At 34.3% G+C, this 18,821-nt stretch overlaps 1 protein-coding gene across 1 annotated transcript in view; it reads right to left on the bottom strand.

The window, feature by feature from the left end:
- Positions 1 to 18,821, bottom strand: part of SCFD1 (sec1 family domain containing 1) — a 50,691-nt gene that overhangs the window by 2,667 nt on the left and 29,203 nt on the right. Inside the window, exons 15-23 of the mRNA XM_059849846.1 lie at positions 18,659 to 18,755; positions 15,357 to 15,427; positions 14,387 to 14,466; positions 13,788 to 13,850; positions 12,705 to 12,780; positions 10,500 to 10,553; positions 6,103 to 6,155; positions 3,543 to 3,576; positions 2,242 to 2,307 (exon numbers count right to left, since the gene is read on the bottom strand). Of these exons, the coding sequence (XP_059705829.1) occupies positions 2,242 to 2,307; positions 3,543 to 3,576; positions 6,103 to 6,155; positions 10,500 to 10,553; positions 12,705 to 12,780; positions 13,788 to 13,850; positions 14,387 to 14,466; positions 15,357 to 15,427; positions 18,659 to 18,755 (594 nt within the window). The remainder of the gene's footprint in view (positions 1 to 2,241; positions 2,308 to 3,542; positions 3,577 to 6,102; positions 6,156 to 10,499; positions 10,554 to 12,704; positions 12,781 to 13,787; positions 13,851 to 14,386; positions 14,467 to 15,356; positions 15,428 to 18,658; positions 18,756 to 18,821) is intronic.

Below are 18,821 nucleotides of genomic sequence, written 5' to 3'. Positions count from 1 at the left end.
AATGAACATTACTTCCTGTTTCAGAAAGTTTTAAAATACTTTCTCTGTGCTTTCAGGAGCAAACTGGCAAAACAGATAGTGCTTAGAAAAATAAAGCCATGAATAAAATCTCTGTGGTATCTGCTTGCAAGAACAGAGCTGTTGATTTTTCACTTTTTTATTCTGGAGGAAGAGTGATTGAATTTGAGAATAATTAATAAGCTACATCTGTGGAAACAATAGATGCCGAAAGTCTACCACATGGAAAAGCAAATTTTGTTGGATAAGACTAAGTGTCACCTGGGAGAGGCACACAGGTTTCCAGGTGGTGGGAAGGAGAATAAAGGTTTTCATTAACTTTCCTTGTTTTTTCAAGAGCAAAGGGCTAAGTGGAATAAAGGTGAGGGAGTCTTCCTCCTTGGGAGGTCATGTCCCACTGCTCAAGGACACAGTCTGAGTGGAGAAACATACTGCACACTTCAGCTGTGACAACTGGGATGAAAAACCTCTGTTCACAGCTTCCAGAAGAAGACAGAGTATTTTCAACTTCTGACTCTCCATAAGGTCTAACATTACCATTTCCATAGTTTTCAGCTCCTTCTGTTTGACAAATGACCTCCTGTTTGCCCTCTTACTCCTCTGAAACTTCAGCTTCCTGACACTTTGTATGAAGTGCTGAGTGTTGAATCTGTCACCACACTAGAGCCCTGTATACACACATACACAGCAGACCTCTGCTCTGTCAGTATGCAGCTACAATCAGGGAAGTGAACTAACTTCTAGGGGATTCAGAAGATTTTTTTTAAATAGGAAGTAACAAACAGTCATCCTCTTGGGTATCTTTTGGATTGATTTAGTAGCTAAAGAGGCTTTGGGTAGACTAAGGAGCAAGCTAAATGTCTGCCAATAGACTCTGCCACAGGCAGATGCCTCACTGAATTAGTTATTGAGGATAGTGATGAGTGCTTACCCAAATTGAAATGATTTCTTAATTTACATTTCTCTTCCTATCCTTTCCTCTATCCAGACAAGCTCTGTTTCAAAATGGCTGCCTCTCAGAGGGAGAAACTCAGCACACACATTCTGACTTTGCACTCTTCAAAATTTACCTGGACATCAAACTCCCATGTGCTTTGCAGAATAACTGTTTTTCAATGACTAATGCTCCATATCTACTTTTATGTGTGAAAAGCCTCAATCCAGTCTACCAGAGGGCAGGACAACTGCACCAGGAACAAGGTTAACATCAGGAAGAATGAATGGAGTGCTGCTGCTGTTAAATAATTTATTACCTTCTTCAGAATTTTACTAAGGTTACTTCAGCATTTTTTTTTAATTCTTGGAAAGTGCTTGAATACCACTCCTGCCTCTCAGGAACTGTAATGGTTTAGTTATTTTTCTCCATCCACTGATTTTTGGTATACATGTGTTCTGCTAGTCTGGCCAGCTGGAACCAGAGAAATTAAATCTGTTACACCAGCATTACATAGGTGATTATGTATTTTCTTACTTGTGAATAAGGCACCTTGTATGATTTCTACACAGAATTAAATTATGCAGTTTAACAAGAATGAGTTTCTATTAACTCAGTAGGGAAAACTTCTAACTGTGGGCAGGTAATAAATGCTTTGATATTGGTGCCAATCTGGTATTTGCTCTAACAGATAGCACAATATTTGCATTATGTTGGTTTCTGAAACAACATAATTTATGCTCAAATAAGATTGTCATACAATAAAATGCTGTTATCTGCTGGTCTGAGTTTGAACTGACTCCATATTGCAAAGTTGCATGCAAAAAAGCACTGGGTATCTCTATTGCAAGATTTATGAAAACCAGAGAATTCTCAGCAGTTCCTTACCTTGAAGGTTATGATATGCTACAGCTGCTTTATTTAACACCAGCACATGAAAACTACTAACACAACTCTGAAACAGGTTAGTTCAGTTTGCTACATCTGCTGACAGTTTTCAACCACGGTGGTGTGTATGAAAAAATAAAACAGAATGCAGTTTATTTACTCAACTCCAAAGGGCAACATGAGCAAAATACCAGAAACAGTAAGTCTTTGTTGGTCTGAATTAGTAACCCACAATTTCTACTGATTTCTTACATTCCTTTTTTCCCAGATTCTGTTTAGAATAAGGAAGTCAAAGCTAATTTCATAGACTTTGTCTTCAAAATACCAAATATTGCAGAAAACATGCTCTATCTGGTTTCTATCAGTAAGTTAAGGACTACAACTGACAGAAGTACACATACCTTAATGTAGTCAATAAGATTTTGATATTCAATATAGTTGCCTCCTCCAACTACAAACACTATAGCCTAAAAAGCAACAGACATACTATTAGAGTATGCATTCAAGTTCTTAAAATTTCAGTAGTGATATAGCAGATAATTAAGCCTACAAAAAAAATCATCACAATCACACTGTGTTCTTTTAAGAACTGGATACAGAAGAACTGCTTCCTATCTGAAAGAAGATACCTGAAGTTTTGGCAGGATGCAGAATAGCAAGCTGAGAGCTTTTAACACGTCACTCTCTTCTATTACGACATACTTGATACATATACAGTTTCAACTTGTTCCTTTTTTTGTCCAGAGATGTCTCCAATGACCACAGGAAGAGTTAAAATATCTCCATGGATGTTTATTTGGGCCATAAATAAAATACTTCTATCATAAAGAAATATAATTTCTAATCATTTTTTTCTCTTGCCACCTAGAACAGGTAATAATTTCTAGTATTACAGGTAAAAGCCATCAGTATTTTCTGGGCTGTGTTTAAAGGAGAATTTGTGTATAGAAAAAGGAGACTTAATAGTTGTATTGTTGTTGTTAACATTCATTATCCAAAATTGTTTGACCATACTATATGAATTTTATAAAGACTTTATCTTCCTTCTGACATTTTTGGTAGGGCCATCTGCAGCCATATACATGTATCTGGGATACCACATGGTATTTCTTTCCTTCCTGAGGATAATTAGGACATTTCATGAAAATCTGAAACTTCTGTATATTGCCAATGAAAATATTTTGCTTATGAAACTTTGTAGTAATCAGGTAAGACTTTTTCTATTTGTAAATATTTACAAAGAAAATTACTGAAAGTTGCAGGCACTTGCAAGAAATGATAACATTCATTATTTTGCTTTTTCCCTTTAACTGCAGAGACTCCTTAATGTAGTCATTTACATCAATGCTGTTGTTTAAGGCTGGACAAAGGATTAAACTTGGGAGCATTATGAAAATCTGGTCTAAAAATGAAGGACTTAAATTGCTCACTCAATTACGATATTAGTAAATCCCTGTAATTATCTTCCGGAAAATTTTCCACTTTTTTTTCTCCAGTATTAGTTAATACTTACATAGTCCTTTGAAGATGAAAAGCTACAGAATAATAACTAATTATAATTAATACTAGATATAAATAGTCTAAGTGCTTTTTTTTCAAATAAGGCCTCTCATTTTCTTAATCATGATCATCAAAAATTACCGTACTCAGGATTTATTTATTTTTAACACATGAACATTGAAAATATTTCTATGTGACTTACCTCCTGGAATGGGTTTTTATTTCTTGGAACTGAGCTATAAAAAATACAGCAAAAATTTCATTACACATTAATAGAAATAAGCACAATAAGCATCATGTACCCATCATATGTAGGGACTACTATATAATATTAGACAAAAATATAAGATAGAACAATAACTGCCTTTCTATTTGTTATGGAAAATCCTTCAATCTACAGGACTGAATACATGAGTAAATAGGAATTTTACTTCATCATTTCTAATGTTGCTCTTTGAAGAATAAGCTTTATGACAACAATTCTTCCACAGTGTAAAAGCTCTAACTATAGAGCTGTTACCTAGCAGCAAATACGAGTTAAAAATGTGATCAGCACTAGCACAACTCATGGCACCTAGAAATCCCACCTCCTAGAATCTTAGCTGGGTAAGCAAGTCAGTTTGCAGTGCCTGCATCCACACTTAGTGATGCTTCCAAATCTCAAAAACTGCTACAAGCAGCAGGTATGCAGGGTCAGAATGATAAAGGGAGGAAGAGGCAAACTACAAGTTTGGGTCGTACAGACTCCTCTATATGCATAAAAGGACAGGTAGCAGGTAGAAGAGAAGAAACCTCTTTTCCTGCATCACCTTGAAGCTTCAGGGGAAGGGGAAAGTGAAGAACAAGCTGTGAAGGGTCAGTCTGCTCTCCTGCCCTTTGCTCACACATTACCACTGCCCTCCTGCCCTGTACTGGTCTGCAGCCCCAGGAAGTCAAATACATCTTATGTTCTAAAATACCTTAAAGCCACTGTATTTTTCCCCTTCAAATTACCTTTTCCCTTATTTCAAGACGTTTTCTCTGAGTGACCAAGAACAACTGAGTCAACACAGATTCCAGCATATCAGAAAAACAGGTTTTAAAATGGAATGGCTGTCTCTAATGTGTTGCTTTTTCTGTCAGGAATACTACAGACTTCCCATAAAGAGAACTGTTACCCCAATTCTGTCTTTTTTTGAGTATGATACAACAAATCCACACACATTTTGTGTCATCCTTTCAGAGGACAAAGCCTGTTTATACTTGAGGTAGGCTTTACACAGGATAGAAAGATTCTGTTTTGCTAGGTCTGAATTACAGCAATGCAGTTACTACTCTATTTAAAACATAGTAAGTAGAAATGCCTGAATTTCTTAAAATGGGAGTAGATTAGAAAATAAAATCAGCCACTTTTAAATTAACTCCATTAATTATATTATTTTATATCACTATTTTGTCAAGAAAACTAGCATATGTTTTTATTGTCTACAAAATATTTGAAGGGAGAATTAGGCACACCACTACATGAGTTTTGCTATCATGCCCAAATATGATTTAAGGAACATAACTTGAGTTTACATGCAAATCCCAAACCAGAAATTAAAAACTATTCCCTATGACAACTATTACAGCTACACAGAATGCCATTTATGAACTGTTGTAAATGAATATTTCTATATTGTTTAAAGCAACATAAGAACTATACAGAGAGGGCAAAAAACTGAAAAAACCCTTCGGCTTGAGCAAAATAAATCTTTGTACTTTTGCACAAAAGCTACCAAAAATGCTATAAAAGCATCACAAATCAGTGACAGTTGAAATCAAAATGAAACATAAAATACTAGTACTTTTCTCTTTGATAATTTCAAAATTTGCTTATCTTTGAAATTATATAATCTGTAATACTTTGCAATAAAACATACATATAATTTAAAATTTATATCCTCTTATTTTCATGTTTGAGAACTAAGGAGAGACAGAATTTTCCTGCAAATAACTAAAACCAAGCCTGTATCTACTTTATCCACACTGATCCTGTAATAAAGTGGTGCAACCAAATGAGAGATTCTTTTCCCATATGTTCAATGACAGTTATGTTTAGGAAGAGTATAAAAATTAAGTATCTCCTCTGTTGCTAGGATATAAGATTAGGTGAGACTATCAGGCAATTATTAGTTCAAGATACAAAGCAAAAATCAAGATTTATAAACTTCTGATGCAATTCCTCTTACTCTCTTTTACTGGCAAAATAAACTACATCCAAGCCTCCCTTCATATACACATGAATATAAAATGTGTACCTACCTAAGCAAAAGTAAATGCAATCAAATTTTAATATTATTTTTTTTCAAACTTATTAACGACTTACTAAAGAAGGCTTGTACTAAAATCAAAATTGTAACTGTTTAAAAAGTGACAAGGAAATTTTGGTACACTATCCAACGACTATTTAAGTTAAATAGTTGAGTTAAACTCAAACAGTGAAAAGTTTCTATGAAACCAAGTAGTACGACTATGAAGAACTCTAACATTTATTATTGCAAAATATTAATGCACATTCCTGTGACTAATGTACATGTTAGCACTTATTTTTTTAGATTATTTTTTCCAGTGTTATAAAAATTTATCTGATTGATCCAAGTTCCCAGTTGTAAATTCCTTCAAGACCAACTGTCTTGATTTAGAATTAATGATCAGAATAATTACTTGTAGTTGGCAAGCAAAATAAAATAGATTTCTTAAGTTAGTCTTTTCATGGAGTAAAAGGAAAGAACAAAACTCACCTGTCACTGCCTCGCAGCATCTTGGGGTCAAAATACCGGTAGTCATCTGTCTCCTATTAAAAAGTATGTTTTATCTCAAAAGATTGGAATTTTGGCTAATGAATTTTTGCTTGTATATATGACATTAAACGTTCAAACCAGTATCATTTCCCATCACATCATTCAGCATTCATTGTGGTGCCCACTAGTATTTAAAAAGTTTGTATATAACTGAACCAGTACAGAATAAACAACAGTGAGAAGCTATGAAGGGTGCTATTGAGCTTTTTATTTCTGGTTCACCTAAAATTGACTATCAAACACTTTCCAAAAAATACACTGGTTGCATAATAAATCCCAACAGAAAGACAGCATGCAGAAAGCAAAATTGTTACCAGCTTTAGAGGAACACCAATAGCTAGTAACAAATATGAACATTTTCCAGGTTATGGAGATCTGCTATTGATTTAACATTATAAAACAAAACACTTCCGTGGCAATGAGTGCTAAGGACAAGACAGATCAAAATCTGCTACTGTTATGTAACTTATCCTTCTCATGTCATGATTTATGACTACTATTAAACCAAAAATAAGCTATTGAAGAAGAAATGAGTTTCACAAAAATTTGAAAAGTCTCTCTAAACTACAGAAAAAAAAATTTCTTCACACAGAACACTGAGGCACTTCCAATGTTTTTATTGGCAACAAGCAGGATTTTTGCCAGTTATTATGGATGAAAAACAAAAGTTCTTAGTAACTCCTTCTGACAACTTCTTGGCTTTCTCCTGTTTCTACACTACATTTTAATGTGAAGTTTAGTTTGTCGATAAATGGCATGCAGAACCTCAGTTGATTTTATCTGTGTGCTTACATGCAAAAACCTCTGAATTCTGGATTCTGTAGGGCAGAAATAATACTTCTTGAGTAGTAGACAAATTATCTGGGGAATTTACTAAAGGTCACATAGCATAATTACCTCTAATATTAAAAAGTATTTAATATACATGTGGTGGTTACACACACACAAAATAAATCCATTTCATATTACAAAGTTTTATATAATTACATAAAATCATTCTCTTATCCTGCAGTTTGGCTTTTAAAAAGAAAATAATTTAGATCTAATTTCCCACTGAATCTCTGTGAAATGCTTTTATATGCTCCACTGGGAATTTCAACTGCCGGAGTCTGCCAGCATTCATGATTTTGCAGCTTCATACCCAAAGGTGGTATGGTGACTCTGGGGTAAAGAGAGCTGGGAATGTAGAGATATTGAGAGACTAAAACTGAGAGGTATTTGAGAAACCTGTACCTGGGATAAAGAGATTCACTTTCTCTGCTTATTCGAGTGAATTACAGATTAATGACAGAACTAAAAATCAGAGTTAATAAACATATTACAAACATTTACTCCTGCATGTATTACTGCTGTGTTTTTTCACTGTGGGCTTGTGTAAGTAGACACACAGGAAGTGGTAAAGCAATAGAAATGTGATTACCTAGGGGTTTTCCACTGTTGCTGTTTAAATACACTATTCCTGCTGAAATCAGTGCTGAGGGTGCAGGGAAAAGAAAGCCTAGTAGATTTTATTTTCTTTACATAGCAAGTCTGCCAATAAAAACAAGTGTATAGCATTTTCTTTACACACAACTGAATTTGTGACATCCCTAAGCAATTCCAGAAGAAAATAAATACTTCTGAATGTATAAACTTAGCTTTCAATATTTCAAATTAAAATGGAAAAAGACCTATGGAAATGTCATTGACTTTCAGCCTGTATCTGTTTTTCTGCAGAACCTAACAGGACCAATTTGGATTAGAATTTTTCTTTGTAATGCATGAAAGGTATATCCTAAGTCTGAAAAGTACCATATCTGCTGAAAGGGAAAGTATTAACCAAAATACAGCTTCATTAATATATATCACAAATCAGATCTATCTACTTCTTAAGTCAATACAAATGTACGCACTGTATTGACAGAGGCTAAACCACTTTGTAAAGGTTCACTTTTCAAAGATTTCCCCCACTCAGTAATCAAACCATTTTCTAGAAGATCCTTAGAAGGATCTCCATAACTCTATGGTAAATCATGGTCAATTTCATACAAATGGATTAAAATTCGTGTATACTTTTGTTTGTTTATGAAGAATCAATGTTTTAATCAACCTCTATTTAATGACACCAAAACAAAGCAACCATGTTTTCGTTTTATGAACAGAATATGCCTTTATTAAATAGGATCTTAAAAGAAATTGCCTAAAATTGTGCTTTTAACAATAAATATTATTATTTAAAATACACACAAGTAACTGATTACTTTTAAGGTCATCAAGGAATGTTTCTGACTATGTTTTTCAAGAAAAGGTGTAACTGTAGTTAAACAATCTAGAAAAATTTAAAAAGTTACAAGGTAGTATTATGGCCCACAAGATCTGTTCTAGCTGTTCCTGCTTCTGAAAAACTTGGAAAGCATGGGTGGCAAGGACTTATTTGTCCTTGCCAGAGAGACAAAAGAAACAGCAGAGACAACACCCAAAGTGATTTACAGACAACCCCACAGAGTTTTGCACAGGATATCATTCTAAATAGGCTGAAGATTTCAACTGACAATAATATCTATTGAATGTTTGTGGTACAACTTGTATGTACATTTCACATATTTCCTTTATTGCTGCAGTTAATATCTAGAAAATAAATTTTTTACATTCATGGTATATAATTGCTTGACTTCTCAATAATCTGCTCTAATTTTGCATTACACCTTTTATCTGTATGTACATTTCATACACTGATTACTGTGGTTAATAAGATTTCTTGAACTATAAAGGAGACTTTTTTCTGTGTTGTAAAAAAAGAAAATCTTGAACGTTTTTCCTCTCCCTTTGTGTTTTGCCTGCAGTGCAGTAGTTTTCTATTCTGGGAAATAGAAAAGGATCCCACACATCAGAAGATGAACAGAAGCCACAGTGGTGTATTTCCACACATTGACCTTTTCCAGATACAATTTCACTTCTGTTGATAGTACAGCAAGTCTAAACACATTCCACACTGACTCTCTGGCTTGCTTCATTTAGCTGAACTTACTCCCAAACTTGCTGTCAGTTTTCCTGCAGGTTAGGAGAATCAGTCTTTAGGGATTGCCTGCTCTCCTATGACAGGAAAAGTGGGACTCCCTGTTCTGTGCCATGAGTATCAGTCTCTGCCATGGCAGTGGAACAGGAAGCTGCTGACTGACAGACTGGCCCCATCGGTGATTTTTTAAGTGAGAAGATCAATGTTTTCTCCAAATTATCAAAATGCTGGTAGCTGTTTTCTATTAAGTAAAATGTGAAAAAACCTCATATGATTTGTAAACTTTTCTCAATCAATACCTAAACTTGTGGCCTAAGGAAGCTAATGTTTATTTAAAAAAAATTGGTTTAATTTTTCACCTTCTTGAAAGTTATCTGTAGTTTTAATTTCAGCTTTCTATGCTAAGTGTTCTGGGTGACCTCTGCTGGTTGACTAAATAAAGTTAGCCCTGTACATCTTTTCCAAGTCTTTCAAACAGGAACAACAATCCACAAACTCTGGAAACAGTGTAAATTCCTCAGTTTGTTAAGAGAAAGCAAATTATCTGCTAAGAATCACTGCATATATCATTTATGAAGTACAGTTTAAGAAAAGAAAGGATTACTTGCATGCTGAAAATTTTCATATTTTACCATTAGTTTTCTCTCTGTACTCTGTACACACAGTTAATACATGCAGGTGAAAGTGGACTAAGAAGATGTTTTAAATCTACTAACCAGGCCTACTTTTAGTTGTAAGTTCTAGCAAATGCCTTGTCTGTGTAGCTAACACATAAGCAATTCAAAAATTTGTAATATTTAAATTTAAAATATCTGAGTAAATTTTCCCAGGAACAAGGCAAGAAGAGGAATTTTCGGACAAAACCCACCTCTGCTTGCAAACACAATGACGGAATCAGTAGTAAAATATTTTCCTCTACATAGCAAAGTTTAAAGATGTGAGAAATGTAATTTTCCCTAATACAACTCTCTCCAAATATTGCACTGCTGAAATTGTGCTCTTTAAAAAAACAATAACTTTGATGCAAAGAAAATTTCAGTCTATGGCTTAATGTAGAAATTTAGGAGGAACAGAAGCTTAGTATAACACAAGTGTAATAGAAGCTCAGAATAGGAAAAATCTAAAAAATATTAGTTCCAATGAGACACAATAAATTGTCATTGTGTAGACTATTTTAATGAAAGAGGTCTTATTAAACAGTTACAAAAATGGTGCTACTCTTGAAATACAGCATGATTGGATTTTTTTCTATCATGAAAATATTAGCTTTAGCATATTACATATCACAGCCTCAAGATTTCATTTGCTCCACCTCTCTCTATATGAAGGCAATTGTACTCACAGGGTTTGACTTCATCTCCATAAGGTTGTCCAAAATGCGTGTGACTGGCAGATTCTGTAAAACATAATGTGAAATTGATGGAATGCTGAAAAGCTTACTAAGAACTATTCCCAGGCACCTCATTACTTATGGAAGAGTTTACAGAGCATCTGAAATACTATTTTAAACAGTTTTCCTCTTATGCTTTGTAAAGGTTAAGCTTATTTATTATTACCTAAAATACTTTTCAGTAAAAAAATGCAAACATCTGAGGTGCATATAGCCAGGGGATAAAGATAAGACATAAAGTGAAAAAAAGGTGTGAAGACAGGAACAGAGCTGTATTTAGGTATTACCAACATATGCAGATGTGATCAAATATGAATTCTTATAAAAAACTACGTTGCAGTTAAGGAAAGACTTTTAAAGCTGATGCTGATAATTGTGTGATTCCAAAAAAGAACTAATGTTGTCAAAGAAATGGGTAAAAAACCCTGGCAACAACTTTTTGGATGACCTGCAAAGGAATAAACTGTGGTGAAATTCAAGATTACTGTTCCTTATTTAACACAGGAAATGTTAGCTGGGACAAAAGATCTGAATATTAAGGAGTTAAAATGACTTCAGTTATAATAAACTGAGGGTGAGTTTACATAGCAACAGGATTGGAAATGAGTCTTGTTGACAGAATGTATCAAAAGAGGACATTCCAAAGGGTGATCTATGTATTACACTGGAAATTTGATGTGAATCCCTGAATTACTGAAGGAAAAATAAAAAGTTAGCTTTAATAGAAATGTCACAGACCTGCATGAGGCTTACAAATATGAGGAAGAAAGGCTTCCTATCTGGCTAGCCTAAAATACCTGGAGAAGAAATTAAAAGCCAGAAAGGCACATCCTGAAAACAAAGCAAATTGGTCTTTTGCTTCCTCACAATGCAAGCCATTTTGTACAGAATAATATTAACTCTTTAGAGCCACACATTTAAAGAAATGACAAAATGTTTAATGCAAGGAGAGGAGGAAGTCTCCTTACTTATTTTCTATTATTATAAGTAACAGTTTAGGAGTTCTCATATAACACACAGGCAAGCTGCATATTTAAATTTCACTCAGTCATATTTCATGATATACCACTGAGTTGTAACTCTGCAATGCAGCTTATCACTCTAGTCATAGTGAAATTCCTGCAGAATTAACTTCATTAACTGCCCTACAAACCTGAGACCCCAGTTTTAAACTTTTCTGTGATAGCTGATACCTTTCATGGATAAATTATGTGTATAACAGGCTGAATAAACAAACAATGACAATGAAAAGATTAAGTAGGTCAAAAGGACAAACCTTTAGTTAAGACTTCATTTTATTTAGTTCTGATAAGTTGTATTTCTAATTTGAATTCTGACTCTTCAACTGAATTATAATATGATGAATGATCTTTTTTTTTCCAGAAATCTTGATGTGAAAATACTACAGAATTGAGATTTAAAACTGTAAATAAATATGTATTTATTGCCATCTGATGAAATTACATATTGGGAAAATAATGTATCCTCTGTAGGGAAGGAGGTTTCTGGGAACCACAATTCAACATTCCAGCTGCAAGTTATACAACCAGTTTCTTTTTTTTGTTGTTGTTGTGGTTTGGTTTCTTTGGGAGGATTTATATTTACATGCAAGTTATGCTCAGAAATATTTTATAAAATTAAGTGAATATTTAAAGGTGGTCATGTCATTATAAACATATTTGTATTTTCATGCACATTACAAGATTATGGTTGCTATACAATACACTCACATGGGAAAAAAGAAATGTCTGAATTGTAAGTAAACATAGAACTAACACTTTCAGCCATTTATTCACTCTGAAATAGATTAACTTAATGCATGTAGTTCTAAGTAAAGATACAGATAGTTATATTTTTTTGTTTATTGTTTGTTGTTTGAAGGTCTAGTCTACTTTAAGTATTCCACAGCTGTTCTTTTTATAATGCTGAAATCAGTCTTAATTGCTACAAAGAGGTCTTCAAAGAAAGTGTGAATTATTCATTACTTATTTGATATCTGGAAGTTACAAAGGGGTAGATCTATCCATTAGCAGAGATTTATGTTTACTTTTTTCACTGTACAATGAATTTTATTAATATGACAAAGGTACTGAAATTTGTTTTTCCAAATGTTCACAATACTCATTATAGACTTTCTAATTGTTTTTTTAAACTCACTTGTTGCTTCAGTACCAAGTTCTTCACTCCTTCCATTACAAACTGTGATCCCGTATTCATAACACGTGAAAACAGACTGAAAAAACAAAACAAAGATGATGTATACGATCTTTTGTTTTTCATTGGTTTTCTTAAGCTTTATACTGACATCCAATTCCCAATGAAGTCAATAGGACCTAAGTAATTCATTTTGTCATAAAATATATTCTTCATATCACATGGCAATCAAGTGTATAGAAATACACTCGTAATCTAACAGATAGATCCTTACCTATCAATGGGAGCTTTGGATTTAATCCACTGAACAGTTTATTTTACATCTTCAGTAATGTAAGGATTTGAGTGCTCCTTTCAAGCGGGTATCCTAATGGCCAGGGTTAACAGAGATGCTGAGCATCTCCAACAAACCAAAGAGCAATTTTCCCAAGTGAAACAGCACCCGAATTCTCTCTAACCACACTGAGCCACAGATTCCTTACAACTGTGATAGGGCATTCCTGAAAGTAAAGCTGGTAATGAGGACTGAAATCCTCTGAAGAATGGAAAGATCCCAGTCCTATATCCTGTACTGGATATATGTAACCTTAGCACAGTAATTTCTTTCTTGTGTCTTGAAATAAATAACTACACCATTCAACAAGCAGTCAGACACCCAGTCCAGGACATTCCAGCATGTTCTTGCCTCCCCAACAGTCTCCAAAGCCAAGAGAAAAATGATTTTGAATAAACAGGACTGTTTTTATCTTCTGTCACTGACTACTTAAGGCTCAAAGTGATAGCTGTCACAGATCCAGTTCCTGCTGCTGAATTCCTCTGCTGTGAGAGTGCATTTAATCTGCAGGTGCAGAGGGCACTGCATTAAGACAGTTTGTGAATTTAGTCACAGATCCTTTTCTTTTCCTCCCTGTGTGCACTATACACTGTTAAGGGGAGATGAGTGCTTGTAATTGTCTGTCACTTAAAAATTTTACAAATGGGGAAATGTTTTGTTCTGGGCCCTGTATAACACTAAGTACACTTTCAGCACTACTAAAATAGGATAAAAGAACCCAATGGCTTACAAAAAATTAACCAAAAGCATACCCCAAAGGTTTAGGCGTAGAGTTTCCATAGCTGGTTGGAGCTGAAGCCATCTTAGTGAAAGCTCTGTGAAAGCAGGGATAGAAATCAAATATTTATCTAAGGCACACACTTCTGTAGAATGTTCCACTCTAGTCATCTGAAAGTGAAAAAACTTCTGCACTTTGAACTGTTTCAGGAAGTAACTATTTATTTTATGCATCCCTCTTGCCTACAAATACAACAGGAATTAGATTTTATAGTTAAAGACAAGTATTTCATTTAAATACCATGTAAAACTACAATAACTGATATCCAACATGACTCCTTGGTATGAACTAAAAAAAACTCTGGAGTCTGAACTAGCACAACTTTTCAATTAATTCAGTAAGTTATTTCTGTCCTGGATCATTAAGAGCACTATTACATGTCATGTTCTATAGTGTTCTGGCACTACTGGAGCTTAGTTTTAAAATAATATTTGCATGTATTACCATAACAATAACAGTAAAAACTTACACCAAATGAATATTTAGGATAATTTACAATTTAAGAGAAGTAACACGTAATTCCTGAACACAATGCAGTTAGCATCATATACAGAAGAAAACAAATTTACTTACTTCCATTGTTTTATGTAGCTCAAAGGAGCGAGATTACAACCTGCATCCATCAATGCTTTTTTATACTGCTCCAAGTCAATCTGAAATCATAAAATGGAGAATTATAAAAGGTTGAAGTTACTCTTAACTCCATGTATTAAGACAAGATATCCTTATCGAAATATTAAATAAGCAGTGCAAAGATATAGCAATGACCCAAGTTAAAAAGTAATTATGAATCTTAACCCCATTTCCTACCAGGTATGGAAATGCAACTTGAAATTAAATTTGCCATGAGCAGATCCCATTAAACTGAACATTGTTTGTGGAATTAAATCCTGTGGACTTTCAGATATGGAACAGTCTTTATACTAGCACCAACAGAATGCTGGTTCCTGTACAACATCAAAACAATAAATAATAAACAAAGAGGAGCTAATATACATGAACACAAACACTTTCTATTTGCCTAACCGAACATTTTTTCCATCAGATAATGTTTCTACAGTGTTAAGAATTTTCCTTGAAATTAATCATCCTAAGTTCAAAAGAAATATCAAGAAATTGTTTCCTGGATTATTCAGATATTGGCAGATTTCTCTTTTATTCACCTGCTAGTCAACTGACTCAATCATTCTTAAATATATGAAGATGAAGCAAAACGAGTCATATCTTCGTTTTGCTTTACCTATTTCTTTGAGCAGTGGAACAGAGTCATAGAAAGCATGCTAAGATGTGTCTTGCAGTAACTCTGATCTAAATATGTCACAATATAATATTCCTTCTTACTAGTCATTCATATTCTTTGAAATGGTGGCTAAAGCTTTGTGAGCAGATTTTTTGGCAATAAGACAAAATTTATTTAAAGGTTTAGAATTTCTTGGGCATTTCATACTTCCCTTTGCAAAGAAACAGAAATATCTGCTTAGTGCTGAAATGAAAATCCTTTGTGGTAGAATCTGGTGTGGGAAGCTGTAAAGAACATAGGTACCTCTGAAGGTGCCTGAGCTGAGCTTATGTAATAGATGAGAAATAATCGCATTTTGTCTTCAGGAGTTCCTGCTACAGTAAGAAAGAAAAAAAAAAAAGAATTATAAACTACAATTGTAACTATGCTGCTACATTAACTGCTCTTTAGCAGCCATACATATGTACATGCAGATCTTTAATTATAACAATAAATGTTATTGATAACCATGGCCTTCTTCAACGTGTAAAATGGTAGAAAGACATACAACAATTTTATTAAGAGTTGGGTTAGACGTGTTCATTCTTTCTGCAAGTTCTACACTTCCCCCTTTTGTCTGTAGTAAATATTATTCTTCATATAACATACTAAATAAATTATGTAGAGAAATTATGATTTATTTTATGGGGAGACTGCAAAAGTTATCTGGAAGTAGGTCCATGAAAAAGCAGACTAAAGAAAAATCATAGAAGTAAAAGCCACAGAATATTATTTTTTAGCTCTACAACTTACTTACACAGCTCTATGGTTCACTGTACTGAAATAACTAAGGACTGCAAAAGCACTTCTATGAACCTCTGGTCAGGAAAAAAACCCCTGAACTTCCAACTTGCCTGCAGAAAATTTCATCTCCTAAATCCTCTTTTGTTGGAGAAAACCACTTCCCATTCTTGGGAAGCATTATTCATATGCAATCAAAATTCATCTCTTCAGATCAAAAGGTTGGTGTAGCCATTACTTAGACTATAAACTATTACATCAGATTTTGAACACCGTCTTTTTTATTTTTCTAGACGAGAATCACTGTTAGTAAAAACAATAGCTTCAAATGAAGTTTTCTGAAGAACAACTTCTCAAAACAAACATTTCAAATTAAAATTCATGATAAAAGCCTGATACTTTCAGTATAATATTTTACAAGACTGCACTTTCTTGTACTTGTGGGTAAGAAATTACTTTTTTTCCCCTGTTTTTCTTTTTCTGTATTGTTTGTTTTGGGTTGTTTTCCCCTACTATGGAATGTGGATTATGTCAGCAGGAGACCATCTGATCTAATCTGCAACTTTTATTTATAAGTGAGCATATATTTAGTCTGGCAGAAGTTAAGAGTAAGTGCTGTCATAATGAGCATTTATGACATGGGACAATCTTCTCCAAGTAGGTTTTACTAACCTTTACCAAATACAAGTAAGTCAGAAGATTAAGAATTGAAGAAACTTTGTATTATCAAAACCAAAAGCCAGCTTTCAAGGTAGAGATCCACCTGGAATTCACTTGGGCAAAAAAAGCTGTCATAAGCAGCTGTAAGACTCAGGTCAATTGCCTGTCAAATATTCACTACTTTTTTCTAGACTACCATCTGTGACAGCACAGAGAGGCAAACTGCTCAACATTCTGAAGAAAACCTAACTTGGCAAACCTAGAATGGACCAATTTTATATTCAATTGCAAAACCAGCAGGCAGCCCTTAGCTCCCATTTTATCCCTACCCCAGGGTATGGTAATACCACTCAAGTGGGAGGCAGCAAATAGTCCTGAGTGGTGGATGAGAACAGCACAGTAACAAATGGGAGGCTGAATTCTGCAGCTGTTAAGTGGTCACATCTAAGTGCTTTCATCAAGAGCTCTGCAGATCCCATCGTCCACAAGAGAAATATCCCCACACATAATGCCAATAAATAATCCACTAGAAGCACAGGAAGACTTGATGTATTATTCCTGATGATATTTCTCAGTGAATCACACAATATGAGGCTGGACAGTTTAACATCATGCCTTGAAATAATCGCTGAGATTTAACTTAAATCTTTTTCTTACATAAACTTGAACCTAGACAATGCATATAAAATGCTAACATAACACTGTGAGAACATGAATACTTAGCTAATGAAGAAAAACTCTAGCTTGTGAATCTAATCTTTCTCTTGTGTAAAACCCAGGAACCTTGCCAATAGGAATGTTGGTAAGATACATCAGGCTTGGAAAACAATTTGCTCTACACTGAACTCTAAAAGGGCATAGAAAATGTGGATTGAAGTAAAAAGTAATTGTATTGGTGCTCAATAAAAGTACAGATTGTACATATTCTTATTAGCTTCAAATAAAAAATGAATGCATGTACTGAATTACAGATTGATGCCTGACATTAGATTTTCTGAAAGCTTATTAAATTGACCCATTACGAGATCTTTACAATTTTAGCTCAGATTTCTACTAACTGTGCACTATTTCTCCTACTGCCCTTTGATTATATAGCATGGACACTATTAAAAGATTTTTGTAGAATGTCAGCAGGATGTATATATACCCCTTCTATAAATATGAAACATTATACAAACTCCAAGCAGGCATTAAGCTCAGTATGTAGCTGTAAGACTACACACATAATCATGCAGTAACAAAACATTTTCTTGAACAGCATACTGGAAAATGAGCAGGAACCCTGGGTCTGTAAATTCTTGAGGTTGCCAACATAATTGCCAGTATGCAGACAAGTCAGAGATCTTAATTTAAGTTTTACAATTTTGCTCTGCACGTTATTTTCTTCCAGCCAACTGGTATCAGATCATACTGAAATCTGTCAGAGGGTTATGACACACATCAAGCTGTGACAGACTGAAAGAAGAATTGATGCTGGAATAATACAAAAAGCTGAGAAGTCATTTGGGTCAGCCTTTCAGAGAAAGATCCCCAGTGACTCCTGCTAACAGAGAACCCGAGCACCCCTGGTGTGCAACGTTCTTATATGTACGACCCATATCTGACACAGAAGCTGGGATGCATTGCTTGTGCTCTTACATGATCAAAACAGACATGGCACAGCTGAATCAGCACGTGCAAAGCTTCAGGTGAGTCCCAGTGAACTGGCCAATTTATATCTTGTGTCCCTTCTCTCCACTTGTCCCATTCATCTCTTTCCTCACACGAGCAGGAGCTATCTACATTAGAGTCCCTTGATCTGATCAAATTCTATGATGTTTTCATTGTGTTCATGAGGTATGCATATGTTATAAAATGTGCAGGAGGATTTTAAAGAATTAGTACTGTTCAGACCACAGAATGCCTTGCTACACTACTAAATACTAGAAATGCACAAAAAAAATATATTGACCTTCAAAAATAAGGAGTTACGATAGGATTTTAGTAGAGCTGCAGAAGTAGCTAATATTTTGGACATTCTAGACTGCTACTGAAGATCAATCAAAAGCTGTTTTCTTTACAAATCTTGCCCAGGTTGCTCTCTACCAACCCTGAAGTCCAAGCAGGTATAGATTTATTGGATAGCTTAACAAATTTTATACCAAGTTCAGATTTAAAGTACTTACCATCTGGGTCAGAAATCATGTCCAGAAGAGATTTATCCAGAGTGGATTTGCTCATTATTTTTTCCTCATATTCAAAATATACATCCAGCTTTCGACTCTGTTTAAGAGTAAGTGTTAGGGTTAACATCTAAAATTGTGAAAAAAATATTTATTTTCTCTTTCA

The sequence above is a fragment of the Haemorhous mexicanus genome, chromosome 6 (assembly GCF_027477595.1).
Source record: "Haemorhous mexicanus isolate bHaeMex1 chromosome 6, bHaeMex1.pri, whole genome shotgun sequence".
Classification (NCBI taxonomy): domain Eukaryota; kingdom Metazoa; phylum Chordata; class Aves; order Passeriformes; family Fringillidae; genus Haemorhous; species Haemorhous mexicanus.
Note: the sequence above shows the minus strand (reverse complement) of the source record. Positions and strands in the feature narration are given on the sequence as shown.